We start from the raw sequence: 22,043 nt of genomic DNA, 5'->3' as shown, positions 1-22,043 counted from the left end.
ATTCAATGCCCTCAATTTTGAGCCAGTTTTTACCAGTGATATTGAAAACTGTATTGAATATTTTTTAAGGTGTATTTAAAGGTACGGTATCAAAATTAGAAATTCCTGTATTGTGACAACAATCCTCCCCAAAGAGCTGATTGCAGCCAGACCTCGGTGATGTGTCTCCTTTCAGAGCCAACAGATAAGAGGCACAGACTATGGCACAGGTGAGAAGCCTATTGGTTTTTTTGGTGGTGGCTGAACAGAGGACATTGTTTGAGGATTCAGATATGGCTGCCGTCCTCAGTTCAAACACCAGAGCCACCGTCTCCTTCTGCAGGCACACATCTAAGAATTCACCATTTATCTGCAGGACTTCATTGCTCAGCTGATGATGAGATTAACGCCATGGCAACAGTTTGAATGTTTACTCAACAGTGATGATAACCCCAATTGTGAAAACATTAGTTGGAATTAGGGCTGGGTGTTGTCTAAAAAATGATGATACCAGTAACCTTAAAGTGATAAGTACTTCAGTCAATACCTTTTTTTGAAGGCTCTACTTGACAAACAATGCTTGCAGTGATTGGCTATGAACAAAACCATATGAACTGTAATTCATTCAGTCTGGATCTGGATACCATGAGGACTGAATGAATTAGTTATTTGACTGGAGAAGTTTCAATACTACTTGATACTGGCTGTTTCAATCGATACCTTAAAAGTATTGAGTACCAATACCCAGCCCTTGTTGGTATACACACACGACAAAGGTACCAACATTTTTATAAGGGGCACCAAATAAAGATTTTCTTCATTAATCCAATAATTGTTTTCTATAAAATGCAGAAATTAGTGAGAAATACCTCATGTAATTTCCACAAAAGTAAATCAATATATTTTAATTGTTTTATCTGATCAATGACTAAAATATGCCTGATTTAGTATGATAAGCATGCATAAGCTTGCATCTGGGAACATCAGTTTCTTTAACAGATTAGTAGGGATGTACAGTAACAATATATCAAATATTACAATATAGCGATGGAAAAAAAGTCTCGATACTGAAATGCTAACTTTAAACACAGAAGTCTGACTTAATTTAGAACTGTAATATATTTTTCACGTGGCCCTAATCCTCTTTCATAAGGTATCTACTGTCGTATTATATGGTTACTTATTTCATTTTATACAAGGACAGATACTGACTGCTGAATTTTAGATAAATAAAAATAAAATAAAATAAATAAATAAAAATGCTGTACACATAAGATTTACTATTTAATAAAGGACATTTTTTCAAGTTGTACTTTTTCATAGTTTTTTAATATTGTGATTTTGTATCATGAACATTTTATCATGGTATTATTGTACCTTTAGTTTTTGGTATCATTTCATCCCAACTAATCAGTTTATTGTTTCAATTTATTTCTACTATTCAGAATATTTTAGAAGTTTGAAGTAAAATCAGGTGTGTGTGTTTTTTTTTTTTTTGTCTTCACAGCCCACAACTTAAAACCTGCATGGAGAAACCTCTTGCGACTTGAGTGATGTTGCTAAAGCTTTTTGACATTTTATTTGTTTAAAATGATATCCAGTACAAAATGTATACAGTAATACCCTTAATGTTTGTCAGTTCCCCTGAATAAAATATTTTAATCTGTTCAGCTCATGCCAGATAACAGTATCTATAAGATACACTAGATTGTAATTTGCTCATACATAACAAAGATATAGCAATAGTACCTTTGTAACAATAAAAACTATCAGCAATATTTTGGTGGACACACTTTCAATACAATAAAATTACATACATTGTTCTGTAAAAGTTGCATTGCAATCTGCCCATATTTTACAAGATTTTCAAATTCATGTATATCTTTTCATTAGCTAAGAGACAAAAAGTTGTGATACAAGTCTTTACATTTATAAAAATGGTCTGGTGGCAAACTGCAGCGTTGCAGTGACTGAATCTCAGCAGGCTGTCCTCTCTGAAGCTGCTGTAACAGATGTACAATGCACTTAGATTTATTCTTTTTTTGTTAAAACAAGGCAACTTCTCAAACTTAGTAATAAATAATAAACCCTCTGTAATGATACTGTACCTGTCGATATATCCAGTTCATACATATATTTTATATATATATGTGTGTGTATATATATGTACACACACACACACACACACACACGCACACACACACGCACACACACGCACACACACACGCACACACACACACTTTTTTCATAAAGTTGTACAAAATATGTTTAAAACTTTTTTCCTCATTTATGTACTTAAAAAAAACAAAAAGGTTAAGATGGTTCGATTGTGTTCGACACAGCATCTGGTGGGACCAACACAAACATAACACAGTCTGCATGCACTGGTTTCCATGGAAACACAGGTGTGATTCTTCCAGTTGATTGGGTGTGCCTCTCTGGTCCTTGGCTTTGACTAAAAATCAATCAGAACAGCATAGCCTCGTGATCATCCACTCTCTCGTGGTTTAAACCGATCACAGCATCAGCCTCATTGACTGGCGGGACTCTTTGATTCCACCCCCCGGGTTGGTGGGAGGGTTGGGAGGGTTGGGAGGGTCTTCTTGGGGGAACGTCACCTTATCTGGTGTGTAGTCATTCCGCTTTAGATCTGACAAAAATGAAAAGAAAAAAACAGGATAGAACATATTAGAATATTAGAACTTGGGGGCGTCCAAATAGCTTAGTTGGTAGAGCGCACACCCCATGTACTGAGGCTATTAGTCCTCTGCAGCGGCTGCTGGTTCAACTCCCGCTTGTGACCCATTTGCTGCATGTCATCCCCTCTCTCTCTACACCCCCTCCTGTCATTTCTTCAGCTATTTCTGTCAGAATAAAGACGAAAACGCCCCCCCAAAAAAGAATTTTAGATCTTAGATTTGTGTTTGTAACCTAGTTTTTCTCTCATTTACTGTATACCATGAGATCTTTTATTTTAATAAGTCCCCCTACAGTCAGAAGTGTTTTTTTCTTATTGTTCTTTCACTTGGATGTTTGTTCATGCATCAGTCTGCACATTGATGGTCAGAGGTTTGACACTAGTTTGTTTTCACATTTATCTGCTCAAGAATGAAGAATTTATCTTTGCTAAATGTCAAGACACGTGCAAGCAGGTTTTTGTGGCATCACAACTGCTCTGGAAGCCAATAAAATAATACATATCATGTGGAAATTTAAAATGCTTAGTAAACACATTTATTAAGAACAGGCTTTTCAGTCAAATAGGAGACATCCCATGTCCAGTAGTTAAATAGTGTCCATTATTTATTTATTTTTTTTTGCTTTTTTGAGTGAAAACTTTTGGTCAAAATAGGAAATGTTGTAGAGTCAAAATGCTATTTTTGAGCACATTTGTGATGTAATTTAATTTAAGAATAATGTTACTGACCAGCTGCTGTGTGATATTGCTCACCGGGAAGTTTGAGTTTCCGACAGCAGGAGTTGCAGTGGTGTTTTGCTCGGAAGTTCCTAATGGCATCATCCCCTAGGTTGGCAGGTCCAAATATCATATCATAAGATCTGCAAGAGCCACATATTGATCAGTTAGTGCAAAATTACTAGAAAAAGTAGCTGGTAAACTTGAAATGTCAGTCACTGCCATGAGGCTCTTACTAAGGGTTAATTTCATTTTTACATCATCTGACAATTATTTTCTCAATTAATCGCTTGTCTACAAGATAAAATGTCAGAAAATAGTGAAAATGTCTTTAGTCTTTGTCTTTTTTGATAGCGCAACAGTCAAAAACAAAAAGAAATTCAGTTTATGATCACTTAATGAAGAAAAACGGGGGGGAAAAAGACAAGTGAGAACCTGGAACTAGGGAATGTTAAGCATCTTCACATGAAAAAATGACTTCCATGATTAATCGATTATCAGAACAGTTGCTGATTAATCAATGAATCAATTAATTGTTTCACGTTTACAATACTGAGCCCCTTTGAATTCATTCTTTGAACTTCTTGTGAGAGAACTTACCCTTTCTCACCACTCTTAATAACTGATGGATCTGTCAGAATCTCACCAACACCTACAGACAAACACACCAAACATACACAAGCTTCATTATCATGACATCAACCAGAAAATATCTATATGACTCTGCTAAGCACAGGGAAGTCACTGGAGAAAGGCCGTTAAGTTAAACTCATTTAATCATGTTTAATACATGTAACAAAGTGCCATTAATAAAAGGCATCGGAAACCTTCTCTTATAAATGAACTCGACTGCATTTGAAGGGATTCATTGTGTCATGTAAGCGTGCTGAGAGTTTTTACCCTGCAGGTCGAGCACCAGCAGCTCTCCGCGGGTGTACTCGTAGGTCCAGTGGCTGAAGGCCAGCATTGTTTCCTCCAGAAGGTTAGTGGGGACGATCTCATCTCCGTTGTTGTTGTTGAACTTCCTGAACTCACCGGTGATGCACTCTTCTATAGCAAACCACTGTCCAGCAGAGTGACAGTAGAGCAGAAACACCTCCAGAAACCTGAACACACAGGACACGACCCAGGTGTCAGGGTACTTGCACCCAAAGGAAAGGGCATTTTTGAAAATAGAAATTCCATCAAACTTTATTCTAAAAGTATTTCTTTTTATGAGGATTTAACAAAGTTAAATAAATTATGATTTAAAAAAACGAATTTAAAGTTACTTCACATGGGAAAATGAATATAAATTATTAATTTGAAACATAAAGACCAAATACCTTGATCAGATTATGTCATATTTACAACCGTCTTAATTCTTTAAAGGAACAGTTTGACTTGTTCCTTTAAAGGACAGGAGAATGTTAGACATGGGAATGGTATCAAGCTTCTCATCTGTCTTATCAATATAAGGCAGCAGCCAGCTGTCAATTATGGCAACCAGGTGAGTGGGAGGTGCTTTCATCAAGTTGGGTGAGGAAAGGGTTCATGCTGATGTGTAAACAAGAATGAGAACATTCTGACCTGGTCTTGCCAAACCACAATGAAGTAAGCATAATTTATTTGCACAAGTATGCATGATGCACGATCTATGATCACATGTGGAAATGACAAAAAAAACCAAAACATCAAGATATGAAAATGATGTATGTGTGTGAATTGGTTTTGTGTGTGCATTCTGCCAGCACTCCTGTATGTGCGTTTACCTCGGTGAATATGGAATAGTCTTCGGCCTGATTTGGTTGAAGGCAAATGTCAGCTTCTGAGCAGCTCGTTGTTGTTGAATTTCCTGGAATGACACAAGTAAACAAAATTTATAATAGAAACTAAAGGTCTCAGATTAATGACTGATACTTAATGCTGTAATGCAATGGACATACATGAGTGTAAGTGTGTTTGTTAACAAGAAAGACAAGAAATTATACAAGAATAAAGGCCACAAAAAGCAACGCTTTAGCATTTTTGTGGTTCAAATGTTTCTGTCATTTCCTAGTGTATGTTTTATGGCAATTGCTGTTATATGTGGTAATATGTCTGAATAGTAATAATAATTTTATTTACAGAATACTTTTCAAGCAGCAAGCATAAAGTGCTTTCCCAGGTCAGAAGAATTAAATCACAACAAGATTAAGGACAGTTGAAAAAGGTAAATAATAAAATATGGAAGTAAACAAGCAAACATACACACATGATACATAGAGCCATAGTACATATGTACTGTAGCATACAGCAGAAGGGTAGAAGGATACTCTGCAGTTTGGAAAAGCCTTTCTATAAAAGTAAGTTTTAAGCTGAGATTTAAAAACATCAACAGAGTGAGCTGATCTGATGCTCAATGGAAGACCATCCCCTTTACCGTACACTATGAGATCTTTTATTTTAATAATTCCCCCTCCAGTCAAAAGTATTTTTGCTTATTATTCTTTCACTTGGTTGTTTGCTCATGCAACATTCTGCACACTGAAGGTCAGAGGTTTGACACTAATTTATTTTTACATATATCTGCTCAGGAACGAAAAGTTCATCTGTGTTGAATGTCAAGACATGTGTGAGCAGGTTTTTGTGGCATCACAACTGGTCTGGATGCCAATAAAATAACAAGCCAGTACAATAATACATGTGACTCTTAGTACACACATTTACAAAGAACAGGCTTTACAGTAAAGTAGGAGACATCCTACGTCCAGTAGTTAAAAAGTGGGCTGATTATTTTTTTTGTTTTTTTGAGTTTTTTTTTTATATCATTCTGTAGCTTCCAAGTTGTGTTCCTTATGTATTCAAATACAAGTTTTGGTCAAAATAGGTATATTTTAGTGTCAAAATGCTGTTTTCTCAAGCCCTTCTAAAAATATTTTCCTGACGTAGATTCTGCATGATGATGTTGCTACTTATAAAACCCCTTGGTTGAGAGAGGGGAGGGCATCAGCGCTGTGACCTACATCAATGCTTTCTGTGAACAGCTACGTGGGATTTTCCAGCACAGAGGAGGCTCTATCACCCTTACTGTCTGATCTGGTCTCTGGAATAGTGATAGGACCCAAACTAGCAGACCAGAGTGGCCTGTTTGGACAATATGGTGTGAACAGGTCATTACTATACTCTGGTACCAGATCCTTTATACAGCCTTGTATGTCATTAACAGTACCTTAAAATGTATTCTAGATGAGATGGAAACCAGTGTAGTGAATCCAGAATTCGTGTGATATATCTGGCTGCTTAATTTTGAACAATCTGAAGTTGTTCCATAGTTTGACTGTTTAATCAGGTAAAAAGGCATTACAATAATCAAAGCAAGAGGCTATGAGAGCATGAATGATTTTCTCTGTGCTACTGAAGGACAGAACTGATCTTATTTGGGAGATATCTCTCAGTTGATAAAACATGGCTGAACTACATTCTCTGCATGTTGCTCCAGATTCAGATTACTGTCTAAGATAACAATCCCAACTTAAAGCCAGCTATAAAAACCTGGGTGAGGGGGCTGTCTTTGTGGTGTGTTCAGGATCAATAATGATAAACTTGGTTTTGAGTTTTAAGAAGTTTTGGGACATCCAGGTTTTTGAGACATTAAACCAAAGTGGCAACCTCAGGGGCTGAAAAATGAAGCCAAAGTGGAAGTGTCATAAACTGCTCCAAAAGCAAGTAAATTCCCACAGACTTTCATATTAAAATGTAAAACATTCTAGCAGAAAAAAAAAACAGTTCTGGTCTCTGTAGCTAATTTTACAATTCATGAATTCTACAACTCACCTGTTTAAATTTTATAAGGACTTAAAGTTATATTTAATTAAGGGTGTGCCCACTAGCTAGCCACATTCAGCAGCTCAGCTCCACCCACACTCCACCTCTTTGCCCATTTTTGGATTGGCTGGGAGTTAGCAAAGACAGGCACTGCCATTACAGCGACAGTCAAGAGCCACCACACTGTGAGCTTGAAAAACAGCTCTTCAGAAATCTGAGTGACATCACACTATATCCACTACTTATTATAACATCTATGATTGAACCTAAAAGAAACCAGAGCGACACATCCTGAAAACTATATCTAACTAAATCTACTGAGCACAGCCAGAGGAAGCTTAAGTTTTACATCTCAAACAGATTCTGTGAAGGAATACAGATATGACATTGAATGAGGTATCGGGGTTCAAAAATAGGATTGGCTGCTTGCCCAGCGAAAGCAAATCTACAAACTCACTTTCCTAAGCAGGCAAGTGGTAAAATGGAATTAAACTAGCAAAATAATTTGATAATCTACTAATGATGTTAGCAATTCTTCATGCAGGAATGGCAGAAATGTTGATTTCAGCCCTTCAAATGGGGAGATTTTCAGCTCTTCTCTGATTAGCATATTAAACTGAATTGCTTTGGTTTAATTTAAACATTTAAAACATCACCTTCGACTTTGACATATGAGGATGGTCATTTTCCACTATTTTCTGACATTTTAGAGACCAAATGATTAACTGAAATAAATGGGCACATTAATCGATATTTAAAATAACAATTAGTTGCAGCACTAGATTAAACATGAAAATTGTCTTTACTCTTTGCTGTTGTTTGATAATCACTAATAAATAAGACTATTTTTACAGGGACAAATAAAAATTTACTTTGGGACAGTAGATTTCTGACCTATGACTGGGCAAGCAGAAAAAAACATCAACGTTGACCCCTGAGTAAACAGTGGTTGAGTCTGTGCTTCCTACCCTGAGACAAAGGTGCAGCACAGTGTCCTCCTTGTAGATGCTCTGCCAGGTTTGGACCACCTCAGGAAGGAAGGATTTGACTATATACAGATGTCCTGGTTTCAGGATGTCGTACTCTGACCAAGTGCAGAGCACTTTGAGGGCCCGCCTGAGGCCTCCGCCCATCTCCTCTTTGCTGAGAAACTCTATTTTGGCACAGAGGCCCCGCTGGGCCCAGGAAGACATGCTGTTGTTGATGGTGTTGGGGGAGCTCTCCTCCAGACGGTACACAGTCACTGGCTCCCCTGAGGGAACACAGAGCAACAGGTAGGTTAGGGTCACAGACACACGCACGCACGCACGCACACACGCACGCACGCACGCACGCACGCACGCACACACACACACATTGAGAAACAAAGCGTTGGTTTGAAGTTGCTAGTTTGGTATCAAACCCGCTGTTTGCTGACCTCTATCTCCTCTCATCTGTTTGTGTCTCAGAACAAAAACACAATTAAAATTCGAGTACTTTACAGATTTCAGAGACCTCAAAACAAACACACAGCAACAGAATATTGTTACACTATCTGCTATAAAATGCTTCTGGCTGACAAATTAGCACACATCAACATTAACACTAATGGCCTTCAAACGTACAGCAGCCCTATATATAGGTCTATATTCACTGGTGTGGCAATATTTTCAAGTGTATTAGTAGTGATTTGATTAACTTTTTATAATGAATCTATTTGGCATAATTGAGATGACTTCCTTTAATCACTTTTCTTTTTATGATTATTATTAAATAACATATTATAATACATTATTTAAGCACATCAGAGAATCAGACAAGAAAGAGGGCAGAGAGAGTGAAGGAGATATTTACTACCTGTCCTATGTAAAACTGGCACAGAGACTTTGTTTTCTCTGGGTGTGTCAGTGAGAGCTATGAAACTTGGCATGCAAATTTTATGAGCATTCATATAACTCAATTCTCTGTGTATTTCATGATGTTACACATCTTGTGGATGTTAAGCTTAATGTTAATGTTAATTAGCCAGTTTAGATATAAGCCTTGCTAAGTGCTAAACTAACTGGCTAGCCTAGTTAGCTTACCTGTATTACTGTACAGATCTACATGCAGTTGTTCCTTTGTGCTTTATTTCAGAAACTAGAAAAGTTAGGCACTACTATGTTGTACAGTTTGTGCTACTTGTACTATTTCTATTCTGTAAGTAAAGAGCTAAAAAGACCATTTTCAGGGGTCCAATCCCCAACATGTTATTTACTAATTTATTAATAACTTAATCTGATTTATTTGCATCTGTTTCACCATATAAATATTTTATGCCATAATATTTCAATATTTTGCTCATAAAATGTTACAGATCCAGACAACAGAGGTTAAACCCAAAGTGCAATGACTACAATCTGATCAGTTGAAGCTAGCTAGTGAGAGCAAAAGCTTTTTTTTTTTTACTCTTTATCCAGTATGTTGAAATTGAAAAAAGTCTAGTTTTATGTTCCTACATCTTATTCATCAATTTTAGTTTATGACATTAATAAGCAGGTAGCTAAATCTAACCATAATGAATATGACTGCAAGTAACACTTACACAAGTATTTTTCTATTAACTGATTAGTTACTTGGTCAAAAATGTCAATAAATACTTAAATGTACTTAATCTAAGGTTCATTTCTTTAAGTTGTTCATTGATTCAAATAGTCAAGAACTGCAAAGAATAGAACATTTTATTTTATTTTTTATTTCAGATCTAACTGTGGTTTTTAGATGGTCCTAACATGTAGTATTTAAATGTTTCATTAGGTGTTATGTACATCTGTGGCAAAGATTATTAATCAGCCTGAAAAGGCATAAAATTAAATGTATATATATGAAAATCTGTTACAGTTTGATAGATGAATGTCTTTTTCATGAGTTGTCAAGATTGATTAAGCAAAACAATGAGCTGAAAGCTGCAAAAAGCTGTAGACTGTGGCGGGACTGGTAACCTTTTCACATTACAGGAGTCTTTAGATCAAATTGTTACACACACACAGACACACCCACACAAGACAGCACCTACATTTAACTCATCAATAGCTTGGGTGTGACTGTGAAGTAAACAGCTGCAGGTGTGGGAGGGCAAAAACAATGTAGAAACCACAACTCTTATCTGGCTCTAAACTTCCTCATTCTCTAACCGCCTTGTTGTTTCTCAGAACTGTTTCCACCTGAGTGGACATGTCTGGGAATGCACCGTGATCCAGACTCACCTCTGGGGGGAACTGGGGTGAAGGGGATACTCTGGGACAGCCTCATCAAGTTGTTGCGCTCCACAGCTACAGAAGGAAAAGTACAAACACATTAAATACACAAACAGATTAAGACAACAACAGAAGAAGAATGAAAGGAAAATAAACAGTAAATTAAAAGCAATATAGGAAAAAAAAAAAAACCCTCCCAATTATTGATTCTGGAAACTGAAACCATATCTCACCTGAGTACTGGTAGTTTTCCATGGGCTTGAAAGGTGAGCCAATAGCTACAGAGAAAAATAGAAGAACTGTTCATCTTTCTGTAAACTTACTTGATATTATTAATTTAATGAACATGGCAGTGATAATCCCTGGACTATCACTCATAATTCGTAATTCAACAAAAATATTCTAAGCTGTTCCAACATTCACCACTAGATGTCTCTGTACTACAACAACAACAGAAGCACAAATGCCTCCAATTTGATGCCCAAGTTTTATTACCTTAAAGTAATTTCTGTGAAAACAGCACAAAATTCTACGTACAGTTTTGTATTTGGAAGCTGGATAGAGTATTTGTCAGTCACTCCATAAGTCAACGTAAGAACCACAGTGTGAATTTGATCTTTATATGATTTTGGATGTATTTTAAATTTCTTAGATATTAATTCCTATTAGACACTCAAGTAAATAGACTATTGTTATCTCTGCAGATATCATTTTAACAAGGCCATCTCTTACTATCATCTGGTTTATTCATCTTTCTGTCGAGAAACAGTGCAAAAGACAGGAGTGGGGCTACAACTAGTGTCTGTGTGTCTATGTTGTCATTATGACCTAATCTCCTGTTCCACTAAAAGTCAACACATAGTGAAAAACTGCTCATCACACTTCAGAGCCGGAAATGGCATATTCGAATGTCTTGTTTTGGCCGACCAACAATCCATAAGTCAAAGATAATCAATTAATATTGATATAAAACAGCAAAATCCTTACATGGGAGAAACTGAAACTAGCAAATGTTTGGCATTTTTGCTTGAAATGACTGAAAGTCTTTAGCAGTTATCAAGAAAATTACCAATTAATTTTCTCTTGATCAAATAATTGATTAACAAGTAATCTTTTGAACTGCAATTGAGAGTTGAGACACTGATATATGGCTGGTTGGTTGTGCTATTTGTTCAGTCAGTGTGGGTTACTCACAGTCCTTTCTTGCTCCAAGGTGGGTGTGCCGTGGCGTGTACAGAGAGACTGCGGCTGTAAACCAAAGAAGAATAAAAGTACAATTAAGTTTTCACTCAAAAGTTAAAGTTAGTAAAACATACATGACATAGTTCGCACACCTGATGTAATGGGCTATCCATTTGAATTGAAAGTCTATCATCCAATACAATGTTTTATACAGTTTTGATAATCCCTGACTACCCCAGATATTTCATCAACTTCAGTCAACTTTTCTTTGTCCTTCTAAAAGTCTATAATATTCTGGAAGTGCCACTGTCTTCTGCAATATAGTGATGTTATCAAATCCAAACAAAAAACCTCTCCCTATATTTGTGATTATGTATTGATTGTTATGGATTGTTTAACACACAAAAAGCCATTGGATGCAAAGAAAGGTCAAATGTCACTTTGATAACAGTGTCTGTGCAAATGCTGCTGCACCAGCTGATCCAGACAGAACAAGTCTGAGACAACTAAACCAGGCAGATGGAGGAACTACAGTGAAACCACACATCTCACCAGATAGTGTATCTTCCCCAGGGGCTCGTCTGACAGAGAGAGACAACAGAGAGGCATTAGTTTAACAAAACTGATTACATGCATATAAGAATAGTTTGAATCTACACAAGAGCTTTCTAAAATGCATTTATGTATGATGGTGTGAATCAGAGTGCATCACTGTGTGCTGGCTTTGAGAGATTTTAAAGGTTTGTTTGTTTGTTTGTTTGTGTGTGTGTGTGTGTGTGTGTGTGTGTGTGTGTGCATTAAGTGGGAGGACACTTACAGGCTGCTGGCTTGGGCTGATTTGACCTGAACTCTTTCCTGGAAGAGAAAAGCAAAGTTGTTAAAGAAAGACAGAAACTGGCAAAAAATAAAGCCACAGAATTGTGTTTTTTTTATTTTCTTTTAATTTTCTACTCATTAAAGTACACACAAAACACACTTCTTACCAGTACTGCAGTTCTGGGGTCCTCATGAATGAGGATGTCCTCAGCTGACACTCTGCTCCTGTCCTTCTTTGTCAGAGCTGCAGAAACACAACAAACCATCACTGACCATTATCAATCATGTAATCAGTGAAAATGTAAGACTGTCAACAGAGGTAGCTGCTGGTTTTAGGCTGCAGTCATTGCTGAAATTAACACAGATATTTAAGAATATATTTCTCAGCAGATATCAGCATTATTTGTGTTATTTTTGTGGGCTTACTGGAGTCAGGATGGAGAAAAGCTGGGTTTCTGTCAAACTCTGTGAAGCCAGCATAGGAGTTGACTGCTCTGATGTGACCGTGACCTTCAGGCTGAGCCTGTTGCCACAAACAGACGGAAACAAAGAAAGACAAGAAAAAGTGTGAGAAGCTGAAAATTATTTTGAAACACTAATAAACTGAACACTATATTTCATCAAGTTTAATCCTATCAGTATGGCTGCAAGGGAGAAGATTGTAAAGGAAACAAACTACCATAAAACACACAACTTCAGGTTTCAGAGGTCCCTCACCTCAACTCATCTTAAATAATGAATACATGCATTTAGGTAAGAATAAATTATTACATCTTAATGAAATATAATGTCAGGCTTCTTACACATCAGAGAAAACAAGCTGAGGCGCCACATGACATAATAAAGGCAGTGATGAGTGAGGCAATCTTTTAACCACACTAACTATGAGATGAGATGCATCAGGATCTGTCTGATTCAGGTGATGGACTGATCAATCACATTGTTGGTTCACAGCAATCAATCACAGCAGTCACAATATCGGGTGAAAAAAAAACTTTCTGCAACTTTACAAGTTGGGAAAAGCAGACTGGAGACCAATGGCCAATAAAGTTACGGTCAGTCGCTGAAGTATGAGAAATAAACTGTCACTGCAGGTTAGACACCAGGCTGAAGTTGGATTATCAGCAGTTGGACAGACATTTTAGCAGGTTTGCTCAAAGTTTGTATTATGACCTCTGCTCATAAAGTTCCTGTGAGAAGCCCTGTAGTTCATTTAGATGTGACACATTTTGACTGTAACTGGCAAATGATGGCGAACACTGAAAAGCCAGGTGATGTCACCTGACCAAGGAATCACAGGTTTTTACCTGAACATGAGAAAACTTACTTGTGGGACCTTAAAACAGTCTACAAACTACTCTTAATTTCACTGACGTTGAATACAAATTATGAGGTCTGTGCCAGTTTAATTGCATATAAGGAAACTGTCACTTTTAGCTATCAGGAGTCCAAATCCTATAGCCAGTCATGTGACCAATTATGCTAATCTGTATCTTTGCCAATCAACATACATTTGATGAGTGTCCTTTCAGTCTAGCTCCTTCAAAGTGGAAGAACATCCCCACTGAGTGGCAGGAGGTGGCACAGCCTCATTGACAACTACCTTATTTGAAGCCCCAGATTATGTCTTTCTGATATCTGTCAGCTGTTTTAGTAGTCTGTCCACTGCGGCGGGAGGTTTACGACACACACACACACACACACACACACAGAGACACAGAGACACAGACACACACACACACCTGTGATCTGGTCTGTGTGGAAGGACTTTGCTGTCTGCTGGAGGTCTCTTTGGGTGTGGAGTGCTCGAGGTCCATAGTGTCTTTATGTCCTGAAACAAAAAGAGAAAATTATTGTCAGTCCACATCACAGCAATTTAAACAGCTGTGTTAGTCACATTTTTTCCTACTTTTCCTGTTAGTCTTTCTTTTTTCCTATTATTTCACATTTGCGTCCAATAAAAATGTCCCACCCAAACAATCATAAAGAATTATTTGACAGAGATTTGTTGACTCCCATTGTGGAACCTAAGGTGATCACTGTTTAGTTTTTGGAACAAGACAACACACTGCCCAATCTGGTAACATGGCCTTCACAGCAATGGTAAAATAATCACAGTTCAAACATCTGATTCTCATGAGAAACTCCTCACCTCCACCTGCCAAACAAATCTGTAATCACAGTTAGCAATGAAAACCTCAACCAGTCAACCAATCATTCATGCTCCAGGAACAGAGAGTAAATGAGTCAGACAAGAAGTCCAGACAGAATAGAAAAAAGAAAGGCACCAGTTAAAGGTTATACTGGGATCCTGATTTGGAGCTGGACAGGCCCAAGCACCCGGCAGGCGCAGCCCTCAATGCAGACTGAAACTCAAACCTCAAGCCAAACCTTTTGCCATGTTCTTCTTGACTTCTGACCCACTTTGACCCTCACTGTGACTGCAGGATGCTGGAGGCGCAGGTGGTCTCGACGTATTCCATTCCCTTCTCTTTCGTCTGTAGGGTCTCCTTGTTGCTATAGCAGGGGCATGAGTACAACCTGGTATGCTGTTGTTTCCATGGGCATCACCCAGTGATGACTCAGCTTCAGCAGCCAGTGGGACATCAGTGTCTGTACTCCTTGTACTCAGAGAGCCTGATCTGCCCTCGTCGTCGCAGAACGCCTCGTTCACGTACCCCCAACTCAACTCCCATTCCCTCTCCCCCTTTCCTAACTCCTCTGTGCTCCTCGCAGTGCAAGCAGGCAAGCAGGCAGGCTGAGCAGAGCCCGAAGTCTTAGAGACAATGACAACAGTGGGATACACACACACACAGTTTTCACTCTCCTCATCAACCCCAGACCCACTTTCAGGCTCATACTTACCCACAAATGCCCCAAACTCGACAGTGGTGCTATCTGTTGGCTGGAGCGGCTGCTGGTAAAGCCCAGCGAGGGCCAGTTCTGGGTGACTGGAACCACTGTGCTGGGAAGGGGTGCTGCTGATGTGGAACTGAGCCCCGGGGGAGGGCACATTGGGCAGGCTGGATGGGGAGTCGGAAAGGCCCGGCTCTTGTGGACGGGTCAACTTACTCTGGGTGAGAGAGTGGCCTCGGAGACGCAGCTCCGGAGGGGAAATGGCCACAGCACTTTGGACAAAGGCACTGGAGCCGGCACTGCCTGAGGAGCCAGCCTCTGCAGCAAGGTGCCCGAGCCCAAACAACCCCCTCCTCTCTGGACTCAACGCCGGATTAAGGCTGGGGTCCAGCCCCAGTCCTGCTCCAGGGCTGGGCCCGACTCTCCGGCTACTTTCCGCCCCAGCCCCTCCCCCTGCACCAATCCCAAACAGTGAATCTGCGATGTTGGCTCCTGCCTGGGGGAAAGAAGAGCCAAAGTAGGCGCCCATACTGCGCTTTCCTATCACGGATGATTTGGAGTGGGGGCCAGTGTCTGTTGCCACAGGGGCAATGCTTGGGACAACGTTCTTAGAGAGGCTGAGCTCCCGGGTGATCTGATTATGGACCTTGCTGGCCTCGGACGCCCTTTGAGCAGTGAGGGTCTTCAGAGTGTCCACAGTCAGAGCTGAGAGGTCCTGTAGGTGGCCAATCTGGGAGTCCAGTGTGTGCAAAGAGCGTTTTATAAAGTTGACCTTGTTCCCAACCTCCCTCAGCTGCATACACATGGTCTCAACCCTGGAAATGACAGACCAGAGCTTCAGTTAGTCTAAGGTCATCTTGTGTTACCTTCGACTGTTAATGTTCAATGAAAAAATTAAAATGTAAACTACTTCACTGTTGTTTTTAGTTTGAGATAAATTAGTCATATATTTACTGACTCGATTCAAATCTTTGTGCATTAATTTTTTGTCATTTAAAGAAATGTTTTGATTTTATTATTACTGTATATAGCAGTTTTTATGATTAATTTATTTTAATTTTTAACTCTGCATCTTTCTGAATGTTTGCTTTTTGAAAGCTTTACACCATGCTTTTAAAAGATGATTGGTTCCCTGTTTTGTTTGTCTTGTGCACAAGGAAGCACATGTGCCAAGAAATGCAGCAATGTGCCATGATCGGAGGGAAGAAGACTGCCATTTGCCAAACATAAATGTAAAAAATGCTGCATTTTAAATTCTTAATAAAATTGGGTTCACGAATGATTGTGAGGAAGGAAATGCACTCAAAACATTTGTTACACCTCAAGAATACACACAAAAATACACTCCTTGAATTACTCCCTGGGTGTATATGCATATATAAAATAATAAATAAAAATTAATTGATTAGCCTATCAAATATTAAAAAAGAATTTGGAAGAAAGCTTATCACAATTTCCCAGAACCCAAAGTGACGTCTTCAAACTGCTTTTCTCCAGCCAACAGTCCAAATTCAAGGTCTCTTCATTTACTTTTATAAATGACAAAAAAGCAGCAAATCCTCACATTTAAGAAGCTGCTAATGTCTGACAAAAAAATGACTGAGATGATTATCAAAATAGTTGGAAACTTTAATTCAAAAGCTTCATAGGGCCCCTTTAAGAGGCCCAGTAACCACAGTAACAGTTTCACCTCTCTGAGGTAAGACGTATGCGCTCCTCACTCCCTGAGTGAAACTGATCATCCTTTTCATGAAAGTACGTCTCCACACACTGCTCCTCAAAATCATGAAGCTTCTTTTGGTCTTCCTCTGTGAGAAACAGCTCTGAAAGAAAAAAAGACAGACCCAGTTAGGCTGTAACATTTTCTTTAATACTTGTACACATAAAACATTGAATCCCTGATGTTTTATGGGATCATGCCTCATCAGTGGCACAAAGGCCTCCCCTTTATAAAAATGTACACGTAGACATGAGAATTCTGCCAGAACATGACAGCAGTGTGGCCGTACTTGGTCCGTAGGTGTTCTCCTTCTTCCTTTTCCTACACATACAGAAGAGGGAGTAGATATGGCAGAGGAGGATAAAGGGGGGTGGGAGGACAGGCTTCTCATGGTAGGCCATAATGAAGTGGTAACGCTGGTACTTCCACACCAGATTAGAAATGGACTTCACTTGCAGATACACATTGCTGCAAAAAAGAGAGTACAGGAGTGACGTTGAGCATGAAGATGTTGTGGCGATGTTGTTCTGAAAACACAGCAGGATCTAGCAGTGAAATGCTGAGTACTTACTTAAAGAAGGCGATGAGGAGGTTGACCATTAGTATATACTGTACAAAGAGGTAGACTGCTTGTAGGAGAGGAGTCAGCCACACTCCTGCCGCGCACAGGTGCTTTACATTTGGCTCAGTGTTATTGGCACACACTGTAAAGAGGAGGAGCCTTTTAGGATATGCACACACATATAATGTCCAAATATACTTAAGACATACGTGTTCAACACACCGCGGCCTTATACAGAATCCTAACTAATTTTCTGTCATGTGAGGGTCCAGATCTGACTCCAACATGTATGGATGCATACCAAGATAAAAGAGGACATCAGTCTCAAAACTGCATTGAAACATGAATTGTATTCACTGTGTTAACTGACTGCACGCTTAGCTATAGCTGCTGGTAGCATTGCCCCTATTAATTAATTCATATATTAGCTGAAAAGATGTAAATTCAAAACAAGTTTGGATTATCTGAAGTGGGGTTGTATGAGGTACATATCAATAGTCAGTGTAATAGCAACAAACAGTATTTTAGCCACAAAAAAACAAACAATACCAGTTTTAGTGTACATATTATATTTAAAATATTTTCACCCCTTTACCTTTCCGTCAGACACCCTTTTCCAAGGGGAAACGGTCTTTACATAAGCCAAATATGGCTCCTCCAAACCAAACTTCATGGCTGAAATCAGTAATTTTACCTCGTACAACATGAGAGTTGCTGGTCTACTGCTGCCTTGACTTGTTGGTCTTTTTGTATTACTGTGTAACTTTGATGTTATAAAAGGTTACTTTGAATTCACCAATGTCACACAAGAACACAACTAATCAACAGGTTGAGGCAGCAGCAGACCAGCACCTCCAGTGTTCTGTGAGGCAAAGTTACTGATTTCAGCCATGGAGTTTGGTTGGTTTGGAGGGAGATATTTAGCTTGCTAAATGTTGGTTTCCAATAGGAAAATGCTGACTAAAGCAATTAAAAATATTTTAAATATAGTGTACACCTAAACTTTTTATTTTTTTTAATGTAGGCCTTTTTTTAAGGTGGCAAAAACAAGCTGCGCTGCTGGCCCCTGTCCTACACTGGTCACCTTCTGCGTATTCATACCGGGGAAATGCCGACTGGCATCTACTGTAGGTCATACACTGACTGTCAATGACTACCTCATACAACCCTACATTAAATAATCCAAATTATCCCTTTTAAACTGTATAATTCATGGGTGCTCCCATAGCGCAGTTGGTAGAGTGTTCATCCCATGTACTGAGGCTGTTAGACCTCTGCGGTGGTCGCTGGTTCGAATCCCGCCTGTGAGCCATTTGCTGCGTGTCACTCCCCCTCTCTCTACCCTCTTTCCTGTCATATCTTCAGCTGTCCCTATTCAATTAAAGGCAAAAGCCCAAAAATAATCTTAAAAAAAAAAAACCTGTGCAATTCATATCTGACTAGTCAAGACTTCCTCCTGTTCAACAACCAGGTCATGTTAACAGTGATAAACCATGTGATGAATTTCAATTGTGTGTGAAATGTTGGGATGCTAACTAAGGTTATGGGACACAGTCAGGTGTTTTGATCCACCTACAGTAAGCTTCAAATGAACCTGACTCATGTGATGATCACTTAATCGTTGCCTTTCAGTCGAGGCAGTCAGTGCTGTGGTGAAGCAAAAATCCCTGAACTCCCCAAAGAGCGGCCGCTTCTTTGTTTGAACCACGTTAGGTCAGAGTGGCTGTGAAGGGGAGCAATGATTAGGCCGTCGTGGGTTTGATTTCCAGTGCTGGTTTTGAGTGACAATCAGCCATCATGCCGTGGTGAGAAAGCTTTAAATAAAACCGTTCTTACCCTCGTAATCTCCCCTACCATCCTCATCGTCCTTACCATCGATTTCATAGGCATACACTTCCCCGTACATCATCCAGTACGGCTGGAAAACCACATCTTTGGCCAGTGTCCAGCTGGGTTCCTCTTCTGGGTACAGAATGGCTTTCCTGGGTACGCCATAGCTCAGCAGGACTATAGCCATTATTACCACAATATAAAACATGTTGGCCACCTGAAAAAAAAACACATACAGAATTAAACATATGATGAGTGATCATGAGTGATAGTTATCGTTATCTGAAATTACATTTGATTTTTCAAGTATATTCCACAGTTTCTTTAGTGCACACAGGTCTACTCTGGGGATCCAAAATCTGAATTATTTAATTCATTTTGTCTAGATACTTTAAAAAGCCCCTTCACTTTTTGTATAAGAGCTTCTTAAATATGAGAAAAATGTTCCTCTTTTCTTTGATTTGATTTGATCTGGTGTTGCATATTTCAAAGCAATTATTGACTGTAGCAGTAAAAAATCTTCATGTATGTATCAAAATCCCCAGGGCAGACACAGTGATGTTAAAAACTTTATGGCTACTAATAGCTATTAAGGTGTAAATGATAAAAACTTTATAATCTTCTAATTAAATCTAGTTTCACTTAAAGGAGTGTGATATTGTGAGAAATACACTTTTTTGCTTTCTTACTGAGAACTGGGTGAGAAAATTATACTATTCTGTATATCTGTACACTAAGTATACTATAAGCTATAAGTAGCAGCCTGTTAGCTTACATTAGCATAAAGACTAAAAACAGGAAACTGCTAACCATGCTCTGTCTAAAAAGTAAAAAAAAAAAAGAAAAAAACAAAACAAAAAAAAAAGGTCCTTAATTAAACTTTAGGAAGTCAATAGCGCAGTCAAGAAATTATCCTACATTAACAACTTTTTATTTTTTCACTTGTGTGTGTCAGTTGAGTGGTGCTCTGGTAAGCAGATTTTAAGCTTCTTAAAAAGCCAGGCTAGCCGTTTCCCTCTGCCTCCAGTCTTTACACTAAGTTAAGCCAACTCTGCAAGAAAGCAAATAAGTATATTTTAAAAATTATTAAACTACTCCTTTAACAAAATAAAAATAACCAATTTTCACTTGATCTTAAAATTATTTCATGTAATATTCTGGTGAAGGTAGGCAATCTCTCAAAGGTTATAAAAATTCTCTTTTAACTAGGACATATCACCACAGTTATGTTTCGCATTTGCTGTGCTCTAAGTCTGTTCTAAAACTTATGGGGCTGCTCAGGATAATATAATGGATTACAATACCTGGTAACATCACGTGGATGATTAATGCTGTTTAAATGTAAATGTTCAAATTGATAAATGAAAACATGATTATTAATATGAGCAATTTGTAAAGCACAAGAACATAGCAATAACTCTTAAACACTATAGTCAGACTATTAGTGAAAAAAATACAAAATAAAGCTGCAACGATTTGCCAATTAATCAATCAGTCGTTCAAAAGAAAATTATTTGCCAGGTATTTTGATAATCTATTAATCATTTCATTCATTTTTCAAGTAAAAATGTCAAACATTTCCATTCCATTTCTGTTTACAGGTTCTTAAATGTGTGATTTGCTTCTTTTATTTGTCATATATGAAAAATAAATTTGCAGTCTTTGGGTTTGACAGTTGGCTGGACAAAAGAAACAATGTGAATATGTCACTTCCAGCTCTGGTAAGTTGTTAGGAGTATTTTTCATAATTTTGTATTCTAAATGATAAATCAATTAATCATGTCTATAATTGGCTGAACAATTATTATTATAACAATTACTGGCTGCAGGCCTAAAACAAATGAAACAATAACACTATAAAGCAGAATAAACCATGTTATTTTCTGTGTAAATCTAAAAGCACCTTCAGAAAAAACACATGGATGGAAAAAAATGACAGCTTTTACACTGTGTGCAAAAAACATTGATGTCTGCTAGCTCTACATCAAATAGTGGTCTCTAGCTCACAAGAACTCACCATTTTAGCAATCATCATGACATATGGTCCAGCTTGCTGGTTGACAGCCAGGATATCCAGGAGTCGCACGTACCAGAAGATGATATTGAGACAATACACAGTCCTCCCGGGGATGAAGGCGTCTCCTCCACCCAATCTCAAGCCAAAGCCAATAAAGAAGGTCACAATGGCCAAAAAGTCAGACACATTGAAATAGTCACTGAACCACACCTTTATCTTCTGGCTTATTTTGCCTGCTTCAGACATAAACATCTGGAAAAAGGGAGATGATGAAGAGAAGAAAAAAATGAGGAAATTTGTTCATTTGCAGTCTTTACTGATGTTAAGAAGAAAAAAAAGTATCAAAAGCTAGTCTGTCTTGCTACTATATGACCAAATTCATTCCCTTCAATAATTCTAAATTATAGAGCCTGGCAATACATGTCTTACACACTTCTGTTCCACATACCTCTCGAATTTTCTCAATGGCAGAGGTGAATATGTAGAGGATGACCACCCACTCTTGAGGAGAAGGCCATTCAGGCATTTTCACCAGAACCACATACGAGTAGAACATCAAGAAGCCCAGGTAGAAGAGCTGACAGTGGGAAACACAACAATAAGATAAACAAATAAATCCTAAAGCATGATATAAAACACTTATTCAGCTGTAAGCAAAAGATGTA

The 22,043-nt window shown here is 38.4% G+C and overlaps 1 protein-coding gene across 2 annotated transcripts in view; it reads right to left on the bottom strand.

Annotated features, from left to right (window-relative positions):
* Positions 1 to 1,530: 1,530 nt before the first annotated feature.
* trpm7 (transient receptor potential cation channel, subfamily M, member 7) overlaps positions 1,531 to 22,043 on the bottom strand; it is a 51,464-nt gene continuing 30,951 nt past the window's right edge. The window contains exons 20-40 of one of the 2 annotated variants that reach the window (XM_084720061.1): positions 21,827 to 21,955; positions 21,379 to 21,630; positions 19,404 to 19,578; positions 17,541 to 17,673; positions 17,259 to 17,437; positions 16,940 to 17,072; positions 14,785 to 16,064; positions 14,136 to 14,224; positions 12,820 to 12,916; positions 12,561 to 12,637; positions 12,395 to 12,432; positions 12,130 to 12,158; positions 11,590 to 11,643; positions 10,629 to 10,673; positions 10,405 to 10,470; positions 8,149 to 8,432; positions 5,146 to 5,228; positions 4,295 to 4,500; positions 3,995 to 4,046; positions 3,431 to 3,537; positions 1,531 to 2,629 (exon numbers count right to left, since the gene is read on the bottom strand). In XM_084720061.1, the coding sequence (XP_084576187.1) occupies positions 2,496 to 2,629; positions 3,431 to 3,537; positions 3,995 to 4,046; positions 4,295 to 4,500; positions 5,146 to 5,228; positions 8,149 to 8,432; positions 10,405 to 10,470; positions 10,629 to 10,673; positions 11,590 to 11,643; positions 12,130 to 12,158; positions 12,395 to 12,432; positions 12,561 to 12,637; positions 12,820 to 12,916; positions 14,136 to 14,224; positions 14,785 to 16,064; positions 16,940 to 17,072; positions 17,259 to 17,437; positions 17,541 to 17,673; positions 19,404 to 19,578; positions 21,379 to 21,630; positions 21,827 to 21,955 (3,642 nt within the window). In that variant the 3' untranslated portion in view covers positions 1,531 to 2,495. The remainder of the gene's footprint in view (positions 2,630 to 3,430; positions 3,538 to 3,994; positions 4,047 to 4,294; positions 4,501 to 5,145; positions 5,229 to 8,148; positions 8,433 to 10,404; positions 10,471 to 10,628; positions 10,674 to 11,589; positions 11,644 to 12,129; positions 12,159 to 12,394; positions 12,433 to 12,560; positions 12,638 to 12,819; positions 12,917 to 14,135; positions 14,225 to 14,784; positions 16,065 to 16,939; positions 17,073 to 17,258; positions 17,438 to 17,540; positions 17,674 to 19,403; positions 19,579 to 21,378; positions 21,631 to 21,826; positions 21,956 to 22,043) is intronic. The other variant, XM_084720069.1, reaches the window with a different exon arrangement.

Source organism: Lutjanus erythropterus, chromosome 1 (assembly GCF_056507025.1).
Source record: "Lutjanus erythropterus isolate fLutEry1 chromosome 1, fLutEry1.hap2, whole genome shotgun sequence".
Classification (NCBI taxonomy): Eukaryota; Metazoa; Chordata; class Actinopteri; order Lutjaniformes; family Lutjanidae; genus Lutjanus; species Lutjanus erythropterus.
Note: the sequence above shows the minus strand (reverse complement) of the source record. Positions and strands in the feature narration are given on the sequence as shown.